Genomic DNA, 26,177 nt, shown 5'->3' with positions numbered 1-26,177 from the left:
GACAGATCAGACTGTGTATTTTACCCTGGTTAAGCATAGTATTTGTGCAGCCAATTTCAGTCAGATTGCGACCATACAGCCAACAAGAGAGCCATTGCAGCTGCCCTGCCAGGCAGTAAGATTTAAAATCCAGAGCTCCCATCCCTCCTTTATCAGGTGGTAGCTGTAGTTTAGATAAACTGACCCTACGGCGTCCACTGCCCCATGTCAAATCAATTAGTAAGGTATTAAGTAGGTTAAAGATCCGAGCAGGAATAACAACCAGTAAATTTACAAAATGATAGAGTAGGTAGGGTAGCATCCCCATCTTGGCTTGGGCGAATCGGCCCGCCACCGAGAGTGGTAGAAAAGCAGAAACAAATCTGTGATTTGAGGGATGTGTTTGTCTTTAGGAGATTACCTTCCAGTACTTCCAATGCCTCACGGTAAACTTGTATTGCTAAATAATGGAATGCCTGGGGCGTCACTTGAATGTTCATCTCGCCGAAGGCTAGAAATGGTCTTTCATAAGTACCTTTGAATGAGAATGTATAGGACTTGTTGATATGTATACAGAGGCTAGATATCCTTGCAAACATAGAAAACAATCAGGCCATCTCAACTAGATTCATGTGGAAGTCTTTCATGTAGAATATATAATCATCGGCATATAATTATATGTCATGGGTCCAACAGAGATCCCCCATTCCTGGGCTTCCTGTCCACTCCATTGTGCAAAGGATTCTGGTGCGGTGAAAGCGGACAACTTTGTCTGGTGTTGGATATACTGGATATGAATTGGAGCTATATTGTCTTGTCCGTGCCCTCACTGTGGGAGAAGCATATACTAATTGTATGGTGGTCCTGACAAGTTTGGCATACTGCAGAAACTGTCCCTCACCCACACCAAACATCTCCTGTGCCTCGGGGAAGGTGATGAACCTGTATCCAGGGTATACATCGCCCAGTCCTTTATGCCACTGCGTAAGCATCCAGTCTGTGTGAATGCGTTTATAAGCTAGAGAAGGGTGAGCATTTAATAACCCTGTTGAATTGTCTCTCCCAGAAGCAGGTTGTAAGGATACTTTCAGTCAATCTTCTTCATCCCCCCTCATCAGTAGTTCCATCTATGAGCTTTCATTGCAGAAGAGGCTTTTCCCAATTGTGCTCAACTCTGCGTGTTGTATGTGTCCTGCGTAACAATACTATTCAATGTAGGATAAACCCAGCACCTCTCCTTGCTCAGTTTATTTGTATCTAAGGCAACTCTACTCCATTTCCCACCCATTACAACGATACCAGGAGTTTATTTAATGTATTGAATGGCTCTAGGGATAGCAGGTGTGGAGAATTCTGCATCACGTAGAGACACCTAGGTAAAAGCGCCATCTTGGCGACCACTACTCTTCCCATAACTGATACTGGCAATATATTCCAAAAACATACGGGGCATGTAAGCTATCCAGATTTCTCCCTATACTGTACCTGTTTTGCTTCTCAGCTGTCAAGGATACCATTATTCTGAGTTTGTGAACCTGTCCAACTCCATGAAGTTTGGGCAACCATTCCATTGGGTAAGTCGCTAGAGTCCCCAGAGGAAACAGCAAGGTTTTAGGTCTTTTATTTTTTAACCCCAACAGTTTGCCACATTCATCCATGTAGGCTAGTAGCCTCAAACAGCCACCCTCGGTAACATCAGGTACAACAGGGTGTCATCAGTATACAGGCAAACCAAATATGTGGAATCACCATTTCTAATTCTCCAGTCCCGCAGGTCCGGCCAGAGCCTAGTTGCCAATAGCTCTAACGCCAAAGTGAAGAGAAGCGGTGAGAGCAGGCATCGTTGGTGCATGCAGCACTCCACGCCCCTATCTCCAAATACAATTCTGCCACTCCTGATCCTAGGCCTGGGGTCCGTGTATAGCAATTGCACCCATCTGCAGAAAACAGGACTGAACCCCATTGCCCGCAAGACCCCCACCAAGTACGTCCAGTCCAACGTGTCAAACACAACATCGGCTAATACCAGGGCAATAGCATTATCTCTGTTCTCCACAGAATGCAGGGAGTGGGACAGTCTGTGTAGGTTCATGGCTGTACAATGGCCAGGGATAAATCTCCATTGTTCGCCCTGAACCATTATCCCCACCACAGATCTCAGCTGTCTGTTCAGGATTTTGCAGAGCACCTTGGTGTCTAAATTGAGCATCGTCAGGGGCCTGTAGGAAGAGTGATCCGCAGGATCCACGCTTGACTTTAGCATCATCCTAATTACACCCTCCCTCATTGTAGGGGAAAGGACCATTGATCTAGCCACCTCTTACAACCTTTCAGTGAGCAGAGGTCCAAGAGTTTGATAAAATTCCACCGGCAGATCTTCGCCACCAGGTGTTTTGTCTCTTTGTATCTATCTCAGTGCCTCCCTCAGTTACTCCAGCGTAATCTCTGCCTCCAGCTCCCTGCAGAATATATCTGTAACTCACAGGAGCATCACAGTCACCAGAAAAGCTTCTAGCAGTGGCTTAGTAAACCTTTTGCAGATAGTCTTGAAAAGTGCAATTAATCGAAGACTGTGACATTGCCATCGAGTCATCTGGGGGTCAAAAAAGTAATCCTGGGTTTATAACTGGCTCTCTCTTCAATATCCAATCTGAAATCTTCTGGACTCCAGAACGCTCAATTGAGCCTCTTGCGAGGTTATTTCTTCCATTTGTAAATCTGCCAGCCTCTCCTCCTGCAGCCGCAGATCCTGCTACAGCTGTCTTTTTACCCATCGCCCTGAACAAGACATTTGCACCTTATAGTTGCCTTAAAAACTTCCCACTCGTTGCCCCCAGTTGATCTGCAAACAGACAGTCACCTTTTCCAAAAACTTCTCCTGGCATCCTTGGTCCTTCAAAACCCGTAGAGGCAATCTCCAGGTGAATGGGCAGTGGCTCTCCCCCCTAACTCGAAGTCCATCAGCATATGTAGTAATGATTAAGTTGACTTGTGTGGAAACATGTTTTTCGAATGTTTATTGACTTTGCCCTGTTTGATCAATCTGCATTAAACTTTCCAAAAAGCAGAATTTAGTACGATTAAAATGTTTTCCAAGCTTAATGAGAGATAGTCGAGGAGTGCAAAAGATAGTGTCTTTCTGGGCAACACCCTATTTTGCAGAGAACATGGAACAAATACACCTCACTGGGGTAATCAAGACCTTATTCGGCTTTCAGTTAAGCGACCATTGGCAAATAGTCCTGGTCATCAACTTGCAATCTAATATTGTCATCTAGTGTTTACCATGGTTTTATGACCTTGAATGATACTATTCTGGTGATAATAAACTCAATGTCCAAGCATTATCTCCATCCTGATAGCTAACAGTTTCCTTCTAATCTTCAACTCAAAATTCAGTAACATATCGTGTATTTGTAAAGCGCACGTTCACCCGTGGGCATCTTGGCGCTGAATAACAGATGTTTATTGTTACCCAACTCAGTGGTACTTATTATATCAACCTCAGAAGGATAAAAAGCTGATTGGTTCCATCCAGGATTTCAACCTGTTCAATGAGGTCAAACACAGGCCCCTACAGTGGACACATTAGTCCACTAAACCACCAGACCCGGCGATGGTAAGATGACTTATCAGTAGCGTTATCTATTTTTCTGCCCTATCTTCTCAACTTCCTCCCTCATTGATGTCGGAAATGTGATCGCTTTCAAAACATGCAGATCTAGCCTTACCACTGTGGACCCAGGATATCCTTGTATGTGTGAAAAAAGTCTACGGGTAACCTGTCAGTTTCGTTGGTTTATTTCTTCCCAGTGTTCGCTCTTTAATGTTACTGGCACATCAGACCTTCCCTCTGTGCTTGAATTAGTCTAGGGAGTGATGTGTTTTCTTGGAAATCTTCTATCTGGTCCAGGTGTAGTGTCAGAAGAGATTATGCAGTCTTAGATAGTATTCAGAAACTATTATACAGACATGGGTAGTGACCAGTCCCAGGCTCAGCGGTTATCATGGGGTTTTAGGCTAATGACATCAGATCTCTTTGCACTAGTCGTCGCCAAAAGACATACGACTCAATAGATGGGACGAAGCCATGCTAGATGATCTGGAAGAATAGGCTGCGGTGTTGGGTGCAATCCTGGAACTTGAAGAGGGCTTACAGCCCTCGTGAATACAGACACAGTGCACAGTGGTGCACACACCCTGAGACTTGGAAAGGGGAAGGAGGAATTAGTATGGCGGGACCCACGGCTCTAGAAGAATAGCTAACAGAATGAGAAAGACATTGTAAGACTTGAAGGGTTGAGAGGCTTCTGGTAAGCCAGGAGTCAACCGCTTTTATTCCCCTTTAAGGGATTTGTAAACATGATGTGAGTGAGCTCCATACAATAACCTGAGTAGGAGCTTCCAGTAAAGTGAGTTGCTCCCCATGAAGTAGCTGCAAGATGCAACAGAAAGAAGGAACTCTTTTAAAGGCCTAGACTTTCACCAAGCAAAGAGGGGCACTATCTAATCAGCTTTCAACGACCAAATACCTATGTTAGTACGTGGTTGCACTCCATCAGTTTCCCCTTGCATAAGCCAAGCCATATATGTAGTGTAGTATAATTACTCCTGCATATACAGCTCATTTCATCCCCTTAGTTGTAAGAGGGTCTAATGCAGAACTCTTATTACATTTATTACTTGTGGTCATAACCTAGACATTCCACATTGTAAAGTAATATTCATCGTTTAGTGCCATATCCTTTAAAATGTCAGTGTCAAGTCACTGTTGTCTTGGGTTGGAATTGTGTCCATGATTATCAGAAGGAGACCCCCTTGATTTGTCCAAAAGCGTACAACCCATCCAAGTCCACTGCCAGCACCCTGCCCATCTTTACCATCAAGAAATTAGCACAAAGGAATGAAACATCAGTTCTTCTGTCAGGAACCGATATATGAAGCAAACGTGTTGTGTTGAGAAGGCAAAGTTATGGAATAGAAACGCCAAACCTCTGCCCCAAATCACGGCCTGTAATGAAACCTTCCCTGCACTAAGTAGCAAACTGGGACTGAACTCTGATGCAGACCACCTCCCCTAAAACCCCAAAAAACAGCTAGAATGGAAAGAGCATGATCAGGTACATGTTAATGCTAGTGGTTAAAGTCACTTATAAGGCACATGCCTACCTCTCTCTGCCCTGGCCGTACCCTGCCCAATCCAATCACAGGTTTAACAGACCAGTAGTAAATGTATATTTCATGGAAGTGCTATACACCTGTGTTAGCTACTATGGAGGCAAGCGTTCAGAGCTGTGTTCAAGAGATTTTGACTTTACATCTAATGTAACGTCCTATGATTGTGAGCTGGATTCATATGATTAGCAGAGATCGTTACTTTGATTGTCCTCCATGATCATCTGTGATCCTGACTCGCGTGATGTTTGGCAGGATGGCGGTCCATTCTTACGGAAGCTTAATTGCATCCTTGAGAAGAGATATTCGACTGAGGTAGATGACTTTGTAGCCCAGTTGTCCATGTTAGTTCTCTGCCCAGTCCTATGTCGCAATAGGGTCAGGAAAATCCTGGGTCGTCTCTTCCGAGATGATCTTCCGTTTTGCCAGGAACAGCAACATGTTTTTCTCATTCTCCATCCCTTGGAAGAATATCCACTGCTTGTTGGCTAATTGAGTGTAATATGTGAAAAGCCTTATTAAGCAGCCCTCAAGAGTGGAGCAAAACCTTCTTGAACATCATCTGTAAAGCGAGGTTGTGATGATTGTATTCAGTAGTCATTTTGGGAGAGCACCCTATGCTCTATGGGCTGGTACCGCCATGAAATAAACCTGTTTAGATGCCGCAGTTTTATAGATCCAGTCTTATAGTGCTATATCAGGCTTTCTGACAAATTTGGCTTCTATAATAGAAAAGTTTTTTGTCCCGATCAACTGGCAGTTGCTCACAGCGTCTTGAGCATTGGAGACGGTAGCCTTGTGCATTTCCTACTCTTGTTTTTGCCTCAGATGCTTACCCTTTACTCATAGTCATACCTGGTGTAACGAAAAGTAGTTCTGGATAATAGCCAGATGTGCAGACACTAAACTTTACAACTGGCAGGAACTGCCTTCGATGAAGCAGTCACTTGGTTGATGACATGCGGTAGGGGTAACCCACACTGTTTGAGTTCTTGTTTACTATCGTTCTCAAACTGAGGGGAATAGTACAGCAGGCCTCGAATCCAGTTACAGTCCAAAGCAGAATACAAGGTCACAGAGAAAGGAGTACCCATGATTCAAAAGCCGTATCAGTACTCCAATCATGAGCGGCACCATGTCAATAATTGTGCCCAACGGAACAGTGGTGTCTAGAATCGCTGATTATAAAGTCCATGGTCCCCTCATGATCTGATAGGTAAGAGGGAAAAATGGAGATCTCCTTTGATACAGGCCAGTCTCCTGATTACCTTGTTCCCGACAGGTAGCTCCTCCCTTTGTTGTATTTCGAGCCTCTAAAGCATAAAAAAAAGTGATGAATGGAATGCTTGAATTAATCTTACCCATTGATAATTACTCTAGACATATCCAAGTCCATTGTTACAACATGCCACCTCAGTTTGGACCCAGCCATAAACAAATCAGTTTTGACCCTTCTCCAATGGGAACAGTCCAGCCCGCACTGCCAGGGGTTAGACTTATTGCAAGCATTCTCCCATCAATTATGGGTGTTTGAGACACCGATCCTCAGCAACATTGACGGAGGGAGATTACCTCCACCTCAGGTCGGCTGGCAACCATTCGGGTGCTACAGCACTCCATCTCTGGGAGTAGAGTTGCGAGTCAGGTAAATGTGCACTGTCTGGTGCTGAAGTATACTGGTTTTAGGGCTGTACTTTAACAATCTATGACACCAACATCCCCCCAATCCTGCTAGGGTAAAGAGACATCTCTCGATCTAAATTCTGGTGCTCCTAGTGGAAGGCAACTTCACCTGGTTCGGTGCATATGCCGCAGTGGAACTGTTTCGTCCTCAATAGGAGACACCCATGTCATTGTCGCCTTCCTACAGGGCTAGGTCTGTTAGTGCACTTTTCTCTAGTTCTGCACCCAATCCACAACTAGTCAAGAGCAACTAGCCAGTAGTGTCAGATTCAATCTCATGAAGGCACATTGCCCCATCGACTCTAAATGCAAAAACACCTGTAGGATCTGGATACAGCTTTTGTTATTTCAAGCAAATCCAGTTCCAATTCAGCCCGAATCACTACTGTGATGAATTATCATGGCCCAGCACACAGTGCTACCGCATTTCAACTGGATTGGGAAGCCAATAGCAGTGATCAGCATGCTATGTAGCAAGTGCACTGAGCACAGGGTCTGCACAGAGAACTGGCTGTGCTCAGAGTTTTCATGTCAGGGCCGACAGCAGTGCTTAACAGGATCTGGGCGAACTGGTGCTTGGAGGGTGACCTTGAGGAAGACCCAGGTTCTTCCGCCAGTGCTAATTGGACATTGTCAAAGGTTAAACGAGTAGGCCATGGTGGAAGTGAGCAGTGAACAAAGGCCCTGTGCTCAGAGTCTACTGGCTATACCTCAACTTCGAGCCCAGTGAGTTCTGACGAAATAGTTGGACACGAGGCACTACTGCACCTAGTCTAGGAAGGGGCCAGGGCATAGCTTTATGCACGTCACTGCTTGCAGGGCCGATCGAGTCCTTTGTTTGATCGTATGTGCTCAGCCAAAGGTCTAGTCCTGTGTTATTGTGTGGAAAGGGTGTTGGTCGAGGCTTTTATGCGGTGTATCGAGGGCAGGATCAAGAGTTGAGCCCATTGAATTTTGTAGCGTAGTGCGTGTTGACCGAATTTAGCTATGCCATTGCTGTCTGTGGTTACATGATATCACCTCTTATGCTATCCATGCTGTAACCTGTGATGTCATATGTGACATCATGTGTGATTTCATGAGCAATGAATTGGTAGAGCCATGGTTCAAATGCTAAATTGGTTGGAGTTTATGGGAATGTATGTATACATATAATCTATTCAAGGAAAGCAAGAAATTGATACAATATCTACCAAAGTCAATATTTGCAGTATTTCATGATGAGCACAATTTCTTCAGGCAGGCCCCTAATGAAAGTTTCTGAATTCGAAGCACAACTTAATATGGAGACTTCAGTTCGCTCCACGTTCTGTCAGCTTATCGATTGATATGAACACATTCCTCGCTGTGAGGCATAGTTTTTGCACAGAGGTATTAAGAACAGAATTAAGTATATATACTCTATCCCTTGGTAGTTTGATGGGGTTTCATTTTTTTTGCTTCACATTTGGGCTCCGTGCAAAATTGGGAAGTTACTATGTATTAGTTTCGCCCTCACTTTATTACCCTTGTACAATATTCATGTTGAAATGTATTTGTGTACGCCCCACTTTGATGCCAACCATTTCTGACCAGTGAAGCCTTTATTCGATTGTTCTGCAAGGTATATGCTGGGCCATGAGGTGGTAGTGTGGGGCTAGAGAAGAAGGCATGTCTTTAGGCTATGTTGTGCTCCTATGGAAGATGCAGGGTTTGGATGAAATCATTCATGCCAGATCAATGCCTTTGAAAGGTTTGTAGATCTGGGGCAGATTCTGTAACCTGTAACTCAGCAGCGCCTCCTCCGTTATGGCAGAGAAGCGTCGCCCACCCGCCGTAAAAATTGAAAAATAAAATGATAATAAAGCAGTTTTACTGTCATTTTATTTTTCTTCTCTCAGCCGAGTCTTGGGGGCGGGGCCATACTCACCAAGTAATACATCAAGCACAGAGAGGGAGTGGGGGGCACTGCTGTCCGTGCGCATTTCGGTTTGGCCAGTTGCCTCAGGACAGCCAAACCGACATGTGCACTGACATCTCTCCATCCTGAGCTGCATTGCCGGGTGAAGAGAACAGCAGGCGCAGGCTCCCAGTCCCTGACTGGGCGGAAAACCAGCCTGCTCAGGCCAATCCCAGTGCTTCTCTCACCGGCATGAGAAAAGCATTGGATTTGGCCATAGGGGAGTCTGGGAGCCTCAACCTGTGCACACCAGTCAGCAGAAAGCGGAAGAGCGGCGAGCAGCACCCAGGTAAGTTCTTTTTTGTTGTATGTCCCCCGCACTGCCTCACCACTTTAATCTGATACCAGCCGCTACTGAACATGTTACAGTCACCTTTGAGTCCCCGTGCTAGTGGCTCTGTGGGTGCCATGCAGAGTTGTTTTAAGGCATATGTAAAGTGGGTTTTTGCCCAGGACACCACTCTTTCAGGAACACTCAGATCAAGGGCTTATCACCTTGTTCTGCTGCCGGTCCACCTGATTAGGTCAGAGGTTAAGTAAGCGCTGATTAGTTTCTAATGCAATTCCTTTGTTTACTAGAATGCAGGGGCTGCCTAGGAGATGTCTTGTACATAATCTTTACATTAGTGTTGAATGACCGATACATTATTCATAACATGTTCACTGATAGACAGTGTTTTCTATGGGACCATTTAAAAGTCACACCATCATATTTGGAATGTCATACCAGAATGCAGAAGGTCGCTGTTTTGATGTATGATGGTAGATATGGGCTATACAATTATTAATGAGCAAAAATGTATACTTGCAAGCTATGCCAACAAAAAGGGTAATGGCAACAACCATTATTTATTGCATTAAACAATTGGAAAAGCTGTGGTTGGTATCACCTTATAAAATAATTTAGAACTATTACTACTATGTGGTGGGAGAAGTTGCACAGCTTAATCTTGCTAGTGGTACTGGTGAGCTATTGCTTTATCACTAACTCCTGAAACATGTTACTGTGCATGCATGCATTCTCCATGTACAGCAAGAACTCGGTAGAGCTATATATTAATATGCAGTGTGTGTCTAGTATTACTCGGTGGCTTCGTGTTTCTGAACGTTGAAATGCTTAGAATGGGGGCTTCTCCCATGACTCGAGCTTCCTAAACATCAGTCACTCTCCTGGGAACTCTGGCGATTCTTTACATACTTCTGTATTCACAGAAACAAGCTTTTCTAAACCCTTTCCTCAAAGTCTTCCCCGCCACCCAAGCTTTTCTAAACCCTTTCCTCTGACTCTTCCCATCCACCTCCTCTTTATTCATCCCAAACCTATGAGATAAAAAAAACACTTTCTAGACCGTTCCCTCTTCTAGCCCTCTGCTATCCTTTTCTATCCAATTAATAGTCTAACATGTCCACCACTCAAATGAATTTCATATTTCCATGTACTAATTCCCCATAATCCTATTTGGGTTCTGGAGTAGCGTGCTACCCGCCGAAAAGCGCTTCAACACCTCATATGGGGTAGCAAGTGCTATATAAATGCAAACCCTTCCCTCTTCTATCCCTCAGCTATTCAACACGAATCCTCTTTGATTCTGGAGTAGCGTGCTACTTACCGGAAAAGCGCTTCCAATGCATTGTCAGGGGTAATAAGCACTATATAAATGCAATTACAATTACTATTCTGTTTCATACAAAGAGACATGGATGCACAAGTACCACCTGGTGAGAAGTCTGGGTGCCGATGCAATACTTGCTTAGAGCACTAATCATTAATGAGGGAAGGCACTTTCACAGCTGCTGATGATGCTACGCCTGTGCGAGATGCTTGCTCAGAGGCGAATGCTTGCAGAGCTATTCCCTCTTCTTTTCCTGAGCCCTGTGTCTGAAGGAAGAATGCTGCCAGTGCTATGTCTAACTCTGTTATCATAGCTATTTTCAAGTACATCTCTCCAGTAGAGGTTTCTCAAAACTTTAAAAGCAACAAATTAGTTCATACAAGTGTATAAGCACTTGTAGTGTGGATATTTTCCTTGGGAGTGGCTTCGTTATGTTGAATAGAACTTCTTGCCCATATGTGGGGGATTTAAGAATGTAAGGTTGTTAGCAAGGTCTGTGTGAGGGGGAGAGGATGTAGCCTAACGGCTAGAGTGGTCGACCTCAAACCTGGGGAACCGGGTGCTAGGGCGGTTGACCTCGAGCCTAGGGACCAGGTTCGAGTCTCGGCAACGACGCTCAACATCCTGCGATTCTGGGTAAATCACTCAATCTCCCCGTGCCTATCAAAAATGAATGGGTCCTTCTGCAACAAAACCGGTGCTCATGTAAAGCGCTCTTATACCTGATGACTCGGGTCTAGTTTGCGCTATATAAAACTAAAAAAAAAAAAAAAAACATTTATAAGAAGATCCACTTCTCGATGTTGCGTAGAGGGATTTGGGGTGGGTGGTGGCAGTAGCCTGATTTCTGCTGTTGGTGTGTTGTTAGATCCTTTATTTGTTGAAAATGTCATTGTAAGCAAGTCCAGCTTTGTGGAGTCTGTGACCAAACTGAGGAAGTGCTTTATAGCTTTGATAGCTTTAAGTTCTTTGAAACAGAATGATTTTCATATTATACATAGACTTGGTTGTGATTATGAGATATCTGAGGAGTTTGGTGCTTTTCTCTTCTTGCTGGCAAAGAGCTAATTTGCTGTCAGTGAGTTATTAGGTGTACCAAGTGCATTGAGCTGTGGCTTCAGAGAACTCACTTTCAGGGGTTATGATTATGAATCGCTTTAATGCGGTGGAGAAGCCAACTTACGTCCACTATATTACCTTGGTAGTGCGGTGTATGTGATCCGTTTTTCCACTGGATTGATTGTGAAAAATCCTCCTGGTGTTAGCAACAGAAAGATTTTCTTTTTAAAAAACAAATTCAGTGTGAGGGAAAAGCTACTCTTCTGTCCTGGATTTGCTCTTCTTTCATCAGTGACGCTGAGTCCTAAGCGCTTTGATGTCACACAGATGATAGTGCAAAGGGTTTCACTTTGGTTGGTGACTGGGGGGTGCGGGGGACATCACACTCTAAAGGGGAAATGCAAGTGTCTCTTCAAAAAATAAAAATGCTCTACCCCTGCTGAAGGGTTCCGTTTGGCGAGTTATCCCTAATCTTCTCCCCAAGGGTGATGAGGAGGATAGAGAGATAAACTTTTTTTAAACATAGATGGGGTAGTGGCGACTTACCATGGCAACAGGCCATGCTGCACCATAATATACGCCCATACCATGAGAAAACACTCCAAACAACCCACTAGATAATAGGAAAACATGATTAAAAAAGAAAAAAAAAAGAGTGGCTGCGGCCCACCCTGCATCTGAGGCCTTGCCTCCACCCCAGAAGGGTCAAGACAGTCTTTCTTTCCCCCTGGGGATGTTGATGGGGTCCGTTCCCCTAAATGCTCCACACCCTATGGATTGGAAAGCCCACTACACACCAGTGGAAAAATTAGATGGGCAGCTCACTCAGTCCATGCCTCTACCCCAGCGTCTTTCCATCCACCTGGGAAACAGAATAGGGGGATGTATTCCTAGTTTGCCCAGAGGGGTGCAGAATGCCCACTAGCCTCCAGGGAAAAGCTCATTTAAAAACTACGGGATGGGTTGACCCACCCAGGCATTGGGCTGTGCCCCCACGTCAAAACAGATGCAACAGTCTTAGTGCACTGTCGGGAGGTACATTTGGGGGTTTACCCCAGTTGATCCTTGGGAGCAGAACAAACCCTCTAGGCACTAGGAAAAATAAAGAACGAAGAAGGTGTAAGGGTGCCTGCCATGACATTGGACTGTGCACCCATCCCATAACTGCCTCAACAGTCTTTCTGCCCTGCTGGCAGTCAGATTGGAAAGGTTTACCCCAAATCTGCCCCTAGGACAGAAAACATACTAAACACCGAGGATAAGTCTGTTTTTCTGAAGGAAAAAAGATATGTTGTGGGTCAGCCCGCCAATGCATCGGGACTAACCTCCACCCCTAAAGCCCTAGCTGTATTCATACACTTCCAGAGGCAAATTAGGGGATATAACCTTCCAGCGATAAAGTTTGCTTGGGACCCATGTCTGATACAAAATAAGGTGGCATTGTGGGTGAAAAACAATTGATTTGAATGCTGCCCGAGCGATTGCCAGTGGCTGAGATTAATTCAAGCCTTCCATCCATCACCTTGTTGTTTTTGCATTTGATGTCCTATGTGCGCCAGCTTTGCCAAGGCGTAGGTCCCGGGCTCACTGTAGCGCTGGAACCAAGCTATACCTGGCTGATGAGCCCTAATAAGGGCTAAACCATTCCTGGGTTGCCTGTATTCCGGTTCAGGGAGGATATGGTCTGGCAGTTTGGGCTGGAGTGTTCCCATGAGTATCAGGGTCAAGACTGACCTACATATGGGTGGGTCCAAACTGGGGTGGCATGGTGGGCGAGAAACGATGGATTGGGATGCGGCCCGAGCGATTGGCAGTGTCTGAGATTATTTCAAGCAGTCCATCCATCACCTTGTTGTTTTTGTATCCGACCAGTTCAGTTGCATCCTAGGTGTCATTTGATGGGCTTTGTGGTGGTAGACCACATTGAGAATGCTGATTTTGCTATGGTTTGGTTCAGTGGAACGTTGTTTGATGATCATATTTTTCAGAAGAGCAAATAGGTGTTTGTTGAGGAGCCATATAGCAGTTTCAAGTTCAAGAGAAGTAATTCAGTTGGTTGGTTGGTGGATGATGTGTCTCTCTGAGGTCAATAATTTCCTTGATGAAGGTTTTTCTTGGGTCCGGGCTGTAGATCAAGTGAAAGATGGGAGTCTGCAAAGGTGGCATTGGCAAGTGACTGCCGAGGAAGACCATGGTTGTTGCTCGGAGTGGGTTACAAAAAAGGTGCGTGGCCAGGTATAACACGCGGCTGACGCAAGGCTAAGAAAAAGTCTATATTTTTTTTTACTGCTTACTACATCCAGGTGCTCGAAAAGGGGTCATTAAAATATGACAGGGCCTCTGGCCCCAAAAATCATTAAAATGCTCTGATGGTATGTGCTCGAAGGGGCCTGCAGCATCATTTGTATGCAGTCGTTTGCTGCCCAGTACAAAGGCTGGCGCAATCCCATCTTATAACCGCGAATAAGAGCAAACCAGCCATTGTCCACAAATCAAAATAATATTCACAGTGCAACACTTCGTTTTATTATTCGTTATAAGGAGCCTAGGAGCTAGCTCTCGCTCCAGTTAACAGAGTGGCATCAGCAGGAATACAACACCTCGTGTATATCCGCACTTGCCACATTAGAACATCTAAAAGAGATTACAAAAGACTTTCAGGTAGGCTCAGCACTGGACTTGGCTCCAATAAACATGTTTTACGGAGTAAAAAGCAAACCTGCAGATAGATTTTCTTGCATTGCCCCCTGGCGGCTGATCGCGGTAAAGCACAGACTAGACCGATGTTCGTCGGAACATCAAATAACCAGTCCCACGCTGTTGCTGACAGTGTATTTTGGTTTATTAAATCCTGTGAACGTCGAGCACTGCGGGGAATACACTTCACATTATGCAGTACCAGTGTCACGTTCCTCAGCCTTTCTTGCTACACAGCTCCTCCTGTTGCACCACTCCTTGCAATAATTCTGAGCAGTAGGCATATCGCAGCAGCAGGATGCAACAAGTCATACTCCGAAATGTTCTTAAAATGCCACATTTATAAATTCTGGTAGTAAAAAGGTTTGTCATTAAACAAGATTGGTCATTGTGTTTTTTACAACGTGTATTACGCGCCAACTACTTTTGATTAGTGTATTTTGTCAGTTTTTAAATTATTATTAAATAAGTAGACTTTCAGGAGTTTTCAAAAAATGACTTGCAAGCTAGTCAACATGATCTTATTATGTTTGGCGTGCTGCAATTATAACTATAATTGAGCTAGATCTACTAAGAATACATATTACAAATACCAAAGGCTCCAATCCGGCGCTTGCCACTGTTACAGTGTTTTTTCTTCTCCACTAATCCCTTTTTATGAGTCGCAGCAGATTTTCTCACTGCTAAAGTGGTATTCTGATTGGATACCAATTCGGTATCTGAAATGGGTGTTGTAGGTGTATTTTCCAAATACCAAATAAGAATGTAATGTATACATTTTTACTGGCACCTCCATGGAGGTGGTTTTGCATTTGCAAAAGGCAGGTCGGCTCCTCCGCTAAGGTGGAATAACTTGATGTTATTATCACTTTATTTTGTCCTCCTGCTGCGGCAGCTGTGCGTGAGGGAACATGGCTACAGAGCAGGGGAGGAGTGGAAGAACCCTCCTAAGTGCGCAATGACTGTTTGATTGGCCCTCTCAGGTCACCCAAAACACTCATGCGCACTTTCCCTGTTCTCCATGCAGTCTGCATTACAGCCTGCAAGGAGAACATGCCCAGGCCACCAGTCCATGGCTGAGCCCCAAACCACGACGCTCATACCAATCACAACGCTGCATGGCAGCGTTGCGATTGGTTCGGGGAGCCTGGCTGTTTCCTGGAGTCTGAGACGTAGGGGAGTATAGATGTGGGACCCGACTGCAAGGTAAGTGTATTTTTAAAACATTTTTATTTAACAATGTGCCCTGCCACCCCGGTCAATTGCTGCTTTTCCATCACCCATGAGCCGTGTCGGCCACCACTGGCAAAAGGGAAAGGATTCCATCATCTTTGTGTATGTTAAAGAAAAAAAAAGGTCCATGGGACCATTGCCATATTTTATGTAAATAAAATGTAAACTTATCTTTTTATACACAGCCCTGTTTCCTTTAAGGAAAATGGGGCTGTGTTTAAAAAAAATTTTTTTTTTTTTTACTAAGTGTACTCTAGAGAAAGACAGACATGGTGATCTGCTGATGCCAGCAGGCCACCATCCCTGTGATGGCCTCCAATCATGATTCGCAGTTTGTAACATATCTCATTAATATGCATGAAGTAGGTCATGTTGTGACCAACTCCAATTCAGCTTTTTGAGAACTGACCAAACACGGTCAGTATTTTGAGACCAGATATTTGTACATCTGGTCCATTGTTCTGAAATGACTGATGGTTATTGGTATGTTTCTTTTTTAGTGCAAGACACAAGGATATACAATAATGGTTCTTTTTTTCTTCTTCTTTCACTTTTCAAGTCTGCTTTCATCTTTTTGATGCCTCTTCCTTGCTTGTTAGCAGAGCATCAGGATTTCCCTGGTTTTTTTTTTTACTTAATGTTATATGATATCACCAGCATTAATTTAGTGTCTTCTTCATCTACCATTTCTATGGTCCTGAAACACTTTTGAAACGCTTTTCTCACTGTCTTGGGATTCTGGGAGAAAGACCTCTAACCTTCCTGGTCAGTGACACTGCTCTCCCCCCGCGCAGCTCCACCATTGAGGGACTGCCCTCTGAGCCTGAAGCTTCCGTGCCTGTGCCTCATCCCTGGTGGTTTAGTGGAAGAGCACTCTGCTCTTCTGCTGGTCCACTCTGTTCTGTGTCCACTGTGCCAATTTTTCTCCTTTAGCTCTGTCTGTTTTGCTCTTTCTATTTTTTGCTCTGTCTGTTTTTTGCTCTGTCTGTTTAGCTCTTTCGTTTTTGCTCCTTCTGTTTTGCTCTGTCTGTCTGCTCTATCCCTTTCTGCTCTCCCTTTTTCTCTTTCCCCCCCTCTTTGCTCCCGCATCCCAGTTGACAGTCCTCCTACTGAGCCCTACATAATATCGCCCTCTGCGTCCCTAACACCCTGCCGTTACAACTCCAGCACCCTCCACACTCTCAACCCCGGACGTAACAACAACTGCCAGCTCTCGACACCAAGCAACTCACAAAGCCAGATCTCCTGCCAACACTGCTGCCAGACTTTCACCCACCTCTGGACCCCGGCAGGAGCCCTCAGCCCACTGGACACCGGCACACACAAACCACTGAACTGCATCCTCCTTAACATGTGCTTGCTGCACAGACACGCCATAGAAATCTGGAACCTCCTCAACACTCGTGCACCTGATGTCACGTTCCTCATGGAGACCTGGATCAATGCCAACTCTTCACCCGACATCACAACCACCATTCCATATGGATACAAGATCCTGAGAAAAGACTGCCCCACCCGCCCAGGAGGAGGCATTGCCATCTTCCACTAAAGCTCCCTCTGCATGACAACCACTGACCCGGACGACGCCTCGCCCCCATAGGACATCTCCCTCTTCCAGATCCAGACCAACCCCGAGACGATGATCCGCAGAACCCTCATCTACAGACCACCTGGCCCCGGCTCTCCTTTCATCAAGATCATTGCCAACCTCATCGAACCCCACGCCCTCGCCTCCACTGACTACATACTACTCGGAGGCCTAAACTTCCACCTGGACAACCACAACAAACTCAACTCCACCGTCCTCCTAGAGAACCTCACCAACATAGAACTGAAGCAACTTGAAGCAACTTGTCTCCAACCCCACTCACACAACAGGACACGCTCTTCACCCAGTCTTCTCAGGAGGAAACAGCGTTTTCTTCAGCCACACCACAAAACTGCTCTGGACGTACCACTACTGCATCCATTTCTCCTTTAAAAAACACATGCACACAAGCACACTTGCCGCTACCATCGCAGAAGCTGGAACAATGTCACCGAAGAATACCTCACCTCCGACCTCACCAGCACTCTCCCCCCAACGACTGCAGACTACAACAACGTAACAAGCAACCTCCACCGATGTATCACCAACTGCGCCAACACACTCGCCCCCTCCAGAAGGCTACAGGATGACACAATAAGAAAGCAAGCTGGTTCACTTCAGCATTTCAAGAATCCAAGCGCTCCTGCCGACGACTTGACAAGACACAGAGAAACAGCAAAACCCCTGAAGCTCGCACTGCCTACAAAACAGCCACCACAGCACACCATCAATTCATCAAATCCACAAAAAAGAACTTCATCCAAGACAGCATCCTCTTTAATGCCCACAACTCCAAGGAACTCTTTTCCATCATACAGAAATGTGCCAAACCCGACAGCGAAACAACAGATTTCCCACCCTCCCAAGACCTCCGCAACAGACTCAACTCCTTCTTTCACCTCAAGATCAAGATGCTTTATGACAACTTCGACTAAGACCTCTGTACCCCTTCAACTCCCACCCCCAGCTACGCCACCTAACTGACTATACTCACGTGGACCCCGCTCATTACAGAGACCTCCAACCTCCACGAAGGAATGAAGGCCGTCGCCGAATGGATGAGGAAAAGCCGACTGAAGCTGAACTCGGACAAGAGGGAGGTCCTCATCCTCGGCTCCACTTCTTGTGTCCGACAACTCTTGGAACAGCCCCGACACCCACCGCCCACGCACGCAACCTGGGGGTCATCCTCGACTCCATCCTCTCCATGACCATGCAGGTCAACGCCGTCTCCTCTTCCTGCTTCAACACCCTCTGAATGCTCCGCAGGATCTTCAAGTGGTTACCCACCGAAATAAGAAGAACAGTGATACAGGCCCTCGTCACCAGCAGGCTGGACTACGGAAACGCCCTCTATGCAGGAACTTCGGCCAAGCTCCTGAGACGACTGCAATGCATCCAGAACGCCTCGGCACGTCTGATCCTCGACATCACCCACCACAGCCACATCTCCCCCCACCTGAGAGACCTGCACTGGCTCCCCATCAACAAGAGGATAACCTTCAAGCTCCTCATCCACACACACAAAGCTCTCCACAACATAGACCCAGCATACCTCAACAGATGACTCAGCTTCTACACCCCCGCCACCTCCGCTCCACCGGCCTCACCTTCACCACAGTCCCCCGCATCCGTAGAACGACCGCCGGCGGCAGATCCTTCTCCCACCTCGCCGCCGCCACGACCTGGAACACCCTCCCTACTAACCTACAGCAGACCCAAGACCTACTGACCTTCAGAAGACTCCTCAAGACTTGGCTCTTCAATCAGTAGCAGCGCCCTGCCCCCCCCCTCCAGCGTCTTGAGACCCTCACAGGTATGTAGCGTGCTCTACAAGTGTACTGATTGATTGATTGATTAATTTAAGACACCTTAAAGACTATGTAGAGCATCCACTCCAGAGCACCCTCAGATCCCTGTCCGCCCCACATCTTCTACAGGGCTGCCACAGCCATCTCACCCGAGCTACGCCGAACTATCGACTGCTCCCTAGAGACCACCACATTTCCCGACGACTGGCAGCACGCCGAAGTCAACCCCCTCCTGAAAAAACCCTCTGCAGACCCAACGGACCTCAAGAACTTCAGGGCCATCTCGCTGCTTCCATTCGCAGCCAAGGTCATCGAAAAGGCCGTCATTACCTAGCCAGCAAGCTTTATCGAAGCCAACAACATCCTAGACATCTCCCAATCCGGATTCTGCAGCAACCACAGCACCAAAACCACCCTTCATGCCGTCATTGACAACATCTGCGCCCTCCTCGACCAAGGCAAAAAAGGCAGCCCTCATCCTCCTGGACCTATGGCAACCTTCAACACCGTCTCCCACCGTAAGCTAGCCACCAGACTCCACAACATCGGCATCCGAGTAAAGCCAATAGACTGGATATGCTCATTCCTCACAGGCAGAACACAGAGAGTCAGACTCCTGCCCTACCTCTCAGAACCAACAGAGACCAGATGCGGAGTACCCCAGGGATCCTCCCTCAGCCCCACCCTCTTCAACATCTACATGGTTCCCCTCGCAACCATCGTCAGAAACCACAGGCTCAACATTGTCTCCTACGCCGATGACACCCAGCTCATCCTATCCCTCACCAAGGAACCCAACATCACCAGGCACAAGGTCCAAGAAGGGATGAAAGCCGTTGCCACCTGGATGAAGGACAGGTGCTTGAAATTCAACTCAGAGAAAACAGAAGTCCTCATCCTCGGCTCCACCCCCTCAGCTGGGGATGACAACTGGTGGCTCCCCGCCCTCGGAAAACCCACCCACCCACCCAGACAGACTATGCACATATCTTCGGCATCATATTGGACTCATCGCTCACTATGAACCGCCAGATCAATGCCATATCCTCTGCATGTTTCAACATACTCCGTAAAACATTCAAATTGATCCCCTCCAAATCTTGAAAAAAGGTCACACACACCCTCATCAACAGCAGACTGGACTATGGCAACGCCCTCTATGCCGGAATCAACAAAAAACTCCTCTGCAAGCTCCAGACTGTCTGAACGCCGCAGCCAGACTAATCCTTGATTTCCCCCGGCACAACCAAATCACCCAACACCTCTGCAATCTTCCACTGGCTCCTCGTTGAAAGAATAACTTTCAAGCTGCTCATGCATGCATACAAAGGCCCTCCACAACATCAGATCACAATACGTCAACAACTTCTCTCCTTCCACGCCCCCACGAGAAACCTCCATTCAGCCGCCTCTCCCTGGCCACCGTCCCACACATCTACAGGAACAAAGCGGGTGGAAAGTCCTTCTCCTACCTCGCAGTTCAGGAAAGACCTCAAGGCCTGGCTCTTCAGATTATCTCAAGGGAGCTACACCCCCAGTCCCCCCTCCCAATAGCACCTTGAACCCTAACAAGTGAGTAGTATGCTTTACAAACCCCTGATTGGGTGATTGATTGATTCTTAATAATTGGAATCATGGTGGTTTGTTGTCAATGTATTTTGTCATTTAAGCATAGATCTTCCGAGTGTTTACTTTATTGATAACTGACGGTGTGCAGTTTATAAGACGGCGTGTACTATAGGACTTTGCTAAATAAATTTGTAAACAAGTATTGAACAGTTGTCTATTGCTTAGCTTGCCATATTAGTACTCTTGAGTAGCCTTATATTTCCAGGTATGCAGTTGGTGGAGCAGGGACTTCAAATAAATATAATATATAGCCCCAGTGGGGGCCTTCCCTCGGCCAATGTTTCTGTAAAATACCTCCCTTAACTGTCACAACTGTGAACTCCTCAAAGTGTATTCAACCCTCCTCCCACCCTACCCCCAAGGGCCCTGGTGAGTGTGTGGCCCCATAATGTACCAAACAAAGTAAAAACCGAACTATCCAACAGAGGAGTTTGAAAGGTCTGGTGCCCACCGTCCTACCCACCAATTTAGCCCCGTAACACACTATCATATAATTTGAGCCAGCCGCCCCTGGACGCGGTGACTCTGTCCCTGCAAGTGAAAAGATAACCGCTCCAACTCACTTAGCCGTCTACAGTAGGACGAGGGGTATCATACTCCTAGGCTCTGGATCTTCGCATCAGTTCCACGATTATGATGCCGATATCAGTCCTGATGCTGTGGCGGCCGAGAGGGCAGGGGGCGCAGGTTCATGTTCTAGGTTTGCAGTGTCGACTGCCAGAGGGTGAGGAGATTCTGAGTCCATCCCCTGGTAATCGCCTGTATAGCCATGTGTGGAGCCTCCCTCCAGAGCCACAGTTCTACTCTTCTTAGTGGTTGCCTCTTCGTCCCCGTCCTAGTCCGAAGAGACTTCCCATCGCCTCTCCGGGCCTCTATCCCGCCATGGTGTATTTGCACCCCTTTCTCCACGGCCACCATCTGTCCATGGGTCGAGCCCCTGCCCCCACCCCCCATCAGGGCGTGCGCCAGCTATTCTCCTCCTACTGCTAAGCAGTCTGGGACTTTCCTCCAGCCACTCCCAAACCTCCTCTGGCATTTGAAAAAAGTACAATTTCCCCTAGATAAGACCTTCACTGAGTCGAACATGCGCCGTTGCTGCTGGACATCCTGAGAATAATCTGGGAAAATCAAGACATGTCAATCGGCCTGCTCAAGATGGAGTCGGGCTTTATGTATTTTATGTATTTTATGTCACGATTATAATTATGCACATCTATGCACGCAGTGAGCTCCAGCAATTATTAATGGTTCTGCTTCTTGGAACGGGACCTGAATACAAGAATACATATACTGGGTTCACCTGCACCCTATGTTCTTCGTTGTGCCTCATAGCCTCAAGATTTGTTTCTCATCTCCACCTCCTATCGGTGGCTATGAAGGGCAGCACAGGCTAAGAAGGGAGTTGCATATGCTGCAAGTGATGGGTGCTGAGAGGTGCCAACAGGAAGCTTAGACTTCCTTTGTTTCTGACAATGATGTTGTCGAGATTCATGAATCACAGTAAGATTGCAGGGTGGTCTACGTCCAAGTGTCATGTGACTAGTGCCTGACCACACGGTAGGCCCGGCATCTGGATTCATAGCTTTTTCGGCCCGGGAAGGGACAGAGACAAACTAGAAAACATGCTGTGGTTGGATCAAGAGGCAGAACAGGCGCCTACTAAGATTGCTTTGTGTAAAATGATGTTTAATATCATCAGTTTAGAATTTTAGGTCTGAAAAATGGCATTTCTTTTTTGCACTGGTCCCTGTCGCAGTCATCTCTGGCAGCTCTTCTGATCGCGTTACCTCCTGTTCTGTATGTGAGGGAAGCTTGAATTTCTGCTGCAACGCTGTACCTGTTTTACCTTTTTCAAGGAAGCGTGCTCTCCTGTTAGCTGACTGTAAAGTTGTCTGTTAGAGACGTATGTTCTTCTGCAGGTCATACTGGGGGTGGGTTGGTGTGTTTGTGTTTCCTTCCTTCCATAGTTTCTGATATAATCATCACAATGACACATAGGTAAGTACTGATGAGTATTTAATGGGTATAGAGAAAACAGGTTAACAACCACTCAACTCCAGGTTCCAATCTTCAATGCCCAACAACCGCCCATCCTCGTCGCCAAAATTGTGATATAATCATCACAATGACACATAGGTAAATACTGATGAGTATTTAATGGGTATAGAGAAAACAGGTTAACAACCACTCAACTCCAGGTTCCAATCTTCAATGCCGAACAACCGCCCATCCATAGAACGTCCCAACACAGAATACAGAAGTAAGAATTCAGAACATGTTCTAAAGTAAGCGAATAGTAAATATAATGAATACAACAGTTTCTTTCTAGCTCTTTCTGCTAAGGGAATATATCATTGGTTCTGCATAGCCCAGATTCGTTGTTTTTCTGAAAGCATGCTCTGCTACCGGCTACACCAACAGTAAAAGTGGTAGTCTCTTTCGTTTGGAAACCATTCGCACATGCTACTGGCAATGCCGTACCTATTAGTAATGCTTGTGACGAGCTTGCTGATGTATGAACTCAGTTGATTGGTTTTGCCAGTGCTCGTTTCATAGACTTCCTACAATCATTTCTCCATGTTTGAAGCGTTCTCAATGCTGTGATGTCCAGTGTCATTATGGTTTTAAATCCCTCGCTATCTTTGTGCTGGTATTTGTCACAAATGAAGATGTAATACAGCATCTGTAAGCTCTTGCATGATTGGGACGTCCTTTAGATGAGTTAAGGAGCTTCTAAAATGTTGAATTCTGTAGATTAGTATCATGTGTTTAGTGTCACGTTTAAAGTGAGTAGAAGAACCACCACTGTCTTCTACTTAGGTTGATCGATCTTTCCTACATGCAGGCCTTTAGTCCTTGCCTGTGAAGGGCTCAGCTGCTGGGGAAGAGAGGATACCCATTGATCGTGCTGCTGTCAGTAATGTGTCCATCTCACACTTCATCAGACCATGCAGCCAGGGGGTAGGGTCGTGGACCTGGTAAACAAGAAGACAGTAACAGGTACAGGGAGAAAACTACAGAAACCCATGAAGATGTTCAAGACGTGTCACTGTTCACAAACAGTAATGAATACGGACAAATCTGCACAAAATAAGTCAGTGTGGTTCCTCCATAGTTGTCCCACATATAACTCTAATATTCCTTTATCCAATTCTAATATTCATGTTATTCTGACTTGCATAGCTTCGGCCTACATTTGAATTCAGATGATTTCTGTTGATGGCCCCGTGTAGGGGGCCATGGACAAAAGTCTAAAGATCGCCGTGAAGCCGCAGCGCTCCAATTGTGAGCCTGGGAACTAGAAATTGAAAGCAGTGGGCGTTCTCTGCTGCTTGCAGGGCTGAATGCTGTCCTTGTGTGCCCTCACTCCACACACGAGGCCCGCGAATAGAACTGTTTATGAGTAAAACTCAGTTCAGCTCACGAACACTACTGCTTTTAACATGAAACCCAGAACCCTGGTTTTACGCAAAGCGAGATCCTGCTCCTTGTAGTTCTTCGGTGCACAAGTCGCTTCTTAGAAGATGATCTTGCGGTGCATAACTTCACTGCAGAAACGTACATTATTTCCCGATGGCTTTAAACGAGTTTCTTTCTCTGACACTTTCCAATGACCTTCTCAGTGACCCCACCAAATAATTGCCTGATCTCTGACCGCAGCAAACTCGGCTCACTTCATCTGATAAAGGCGGCTACTTTATCGGAGGTGGCATGATACAAAAACTTAATTTGATTCAAGGAGCGCTTTGTTATTAAAGGAGCACTCGCTAGGACAAATCATGGGTAAGTTATCAACCCCCATACGTGTTTATACTTCCCTTTTCAGGTGATCACCCGTCATGGCTCCCATGGACCTGCCCTTCTGAATGACCTCATCCCAATAAAGGCTTGTCAGCCTACTGCCCGAGTTACACAAATAATTTTCTGTCACATCTGATGTTATATTTACCATACTAAGCTTTAAAAGTATCTGTAAAAGCCATTGGTAAAATATGTTTTCATTTTAATGTATTTCAGGATGACCATACCAATGAGAGACAAAGAAGGGAAACAAGATTACAGGTATTTGCAATACTTTTATTACTATTCTTTTGTAACCATCCCCAAATGTCTTACTTTCCTCGTGCCTCTGCTAAAAAGTTGACCTACTGTATTCTGTGTATAATTATAAATCCTCATGTTCATGGTCTTCGTTTACTGATCTGTTATTCCTTATCCTGATTCCAGTCCTCATGCTGATCTATTACTACTCATTCTTATCTGATGTATTCTGCTCAGTGATCTGTTAGTCCTCATGCTAATTGGATTCCATGCCATGTTTTTCCTCGTGCTGGCATTTTGCTTAATGCGGACATGATGCAATTTACTATGCTGATTTGTTATTCCTCATGCAACATTAATTCCACATGCTGTGTCGTTCCTGATGCCTCAATTCTTCATGCGAATTTGTCATTCCTTACACCAAGCTGTGCAAACATTAGTCATATCTGGGAGTCACAACTGTAAATGTGTCTTCTCAAAATATTTCCGTTTAGATCTCGTTCAAAGTTGACTGTTAAGCTCATTGTTATTGACTGTGTTTTGATGTCCATAATTATTTAATGAATCTATTTTTAAAACTAATGGCCTTCTTTTGAAAAGAACATAAGTTATTTCCGAGCCCTGTCATTGTTCCTTTCCGTTCTTTAGTCCTAGACCTGTACCAACTGCAACCCCTTGACACAAAGAAAACATTGTGTACCCTTCTAGGCTTGAAGTTGACTTCTAGTGAAGGGATAAACACGACACTTCAGAATAGCTTTTTCTGCCAATACTGCCCATTAAACTAAAGGTTCTTCACATGTGGCTGAATTGAATTATTCCATTATGGTGTATTACTCTATAAAATGCCACTGCAATTCCCAGAAGGAATTACACCGCAACCCCTGTTAACAATATACTCCAATAACTCTTTTATTTTGTTTTCCAAAAGGCACTACTCTTGAAATATACACTGCTCCTCGCCAACAATCGCGCAACTTTTAATAAAAGTATATATATTTTTTTAGCTTAAGTGTTACAATTAGGTGCGCAATGTAAAATATAACAATAAAACACAATACACTAAATATTAGTAATTATTCAGGAGTACTCTTAATTTTTTTTAAGCATTTGCGAAAAAATTATTGGCTTTCTAAACAAAAAACCTAATGTTTTCAATCAATCAGGTGTTTGTTGAAGCGCGACTACTCACCTGTAAGGGTCTCAAGGAGCTGGGGTTGAGGGGTGCAGGTTCAGATCCATCAAGGGGGGGTCCGTCGAAGAGCCAGGTCTTGAGGTCTCTTATAAAGATGGGATGCGATGTTGTCTGTCTGAGGTGGAGCGGCAGGGCGTTCCAGGCCTTGGCCGCTAGGAAGGAGAAGGAGCGGCCTCCCGATCTTATTTTTCTGGTGCGTGGGACCACGGCGTAGGACAGCTGGGCTGATCGGAGGGTCCTTTGGGGTGCAAAACAATTGAAAACAGACATATATATATATATATATATATATATATATATATATATATACCTATATATATATATATATATATATACCTATATATATATATATATATTTATATATCTGTGTGTGTATTTATAGAGCACTCAAGGGAAAGCAGAACAAGATTGATGATTGATCTTTCTGCAGGACAGGTGGCTTAGGTTTCGTCTAATGGTATGAGGAAAGGTGTTTTAGCTCTTAGGCGACCCGATGAAAGAAGGCTTGTTTAGTAGTATTTTCTTTTCTTCATTT

At 45.4% G+C, this 26,177-nt stretch overlaps 1 protein-coding gene across 1 annotated transcript in view; it reads left to right on the top strand.

The window, feature by feature from the left end:
- The window catches only part of GATB (glutamyl-tRNA amidotransferase subunit B), a 561,352-nt gene that overhangs the window by 340,103 nt on the left and 195,072 nt on the right, over positions 1-26,177 (top strand). Inside the window, exon 8 of the mRNA XM_078676924.1 lies at positions 24,424-24,468. Within this exon, the coding sequence (XP_078533050.1) occupies positions 24,424-24,468 (45 nt within the window). The remainder of the gene's footprint in view (positions 1-24,423; positions 24,469-26,177) is intronic.

Source organism: Lissotriton helveticus, chromosome 2_1 (assembly GCF_964261635.1).
Source record: "Lissotriton helveticus chromosome 2_1, aLisHel1.1, whole genome shotgun sequence".
Classification (NCBI taxonomy): domain Eukaryota; kingdom Metazoa; phylum Chordata; class Amphibia; order Caudata; family Salamandridae; genus Lissotriton; species Lissotriton helveticus.
The sequence above is the reverse complement of the archived record's forward strand: the minus strand, read 5'-3'. Positions and strand labels throughout refer to the sequence as shown.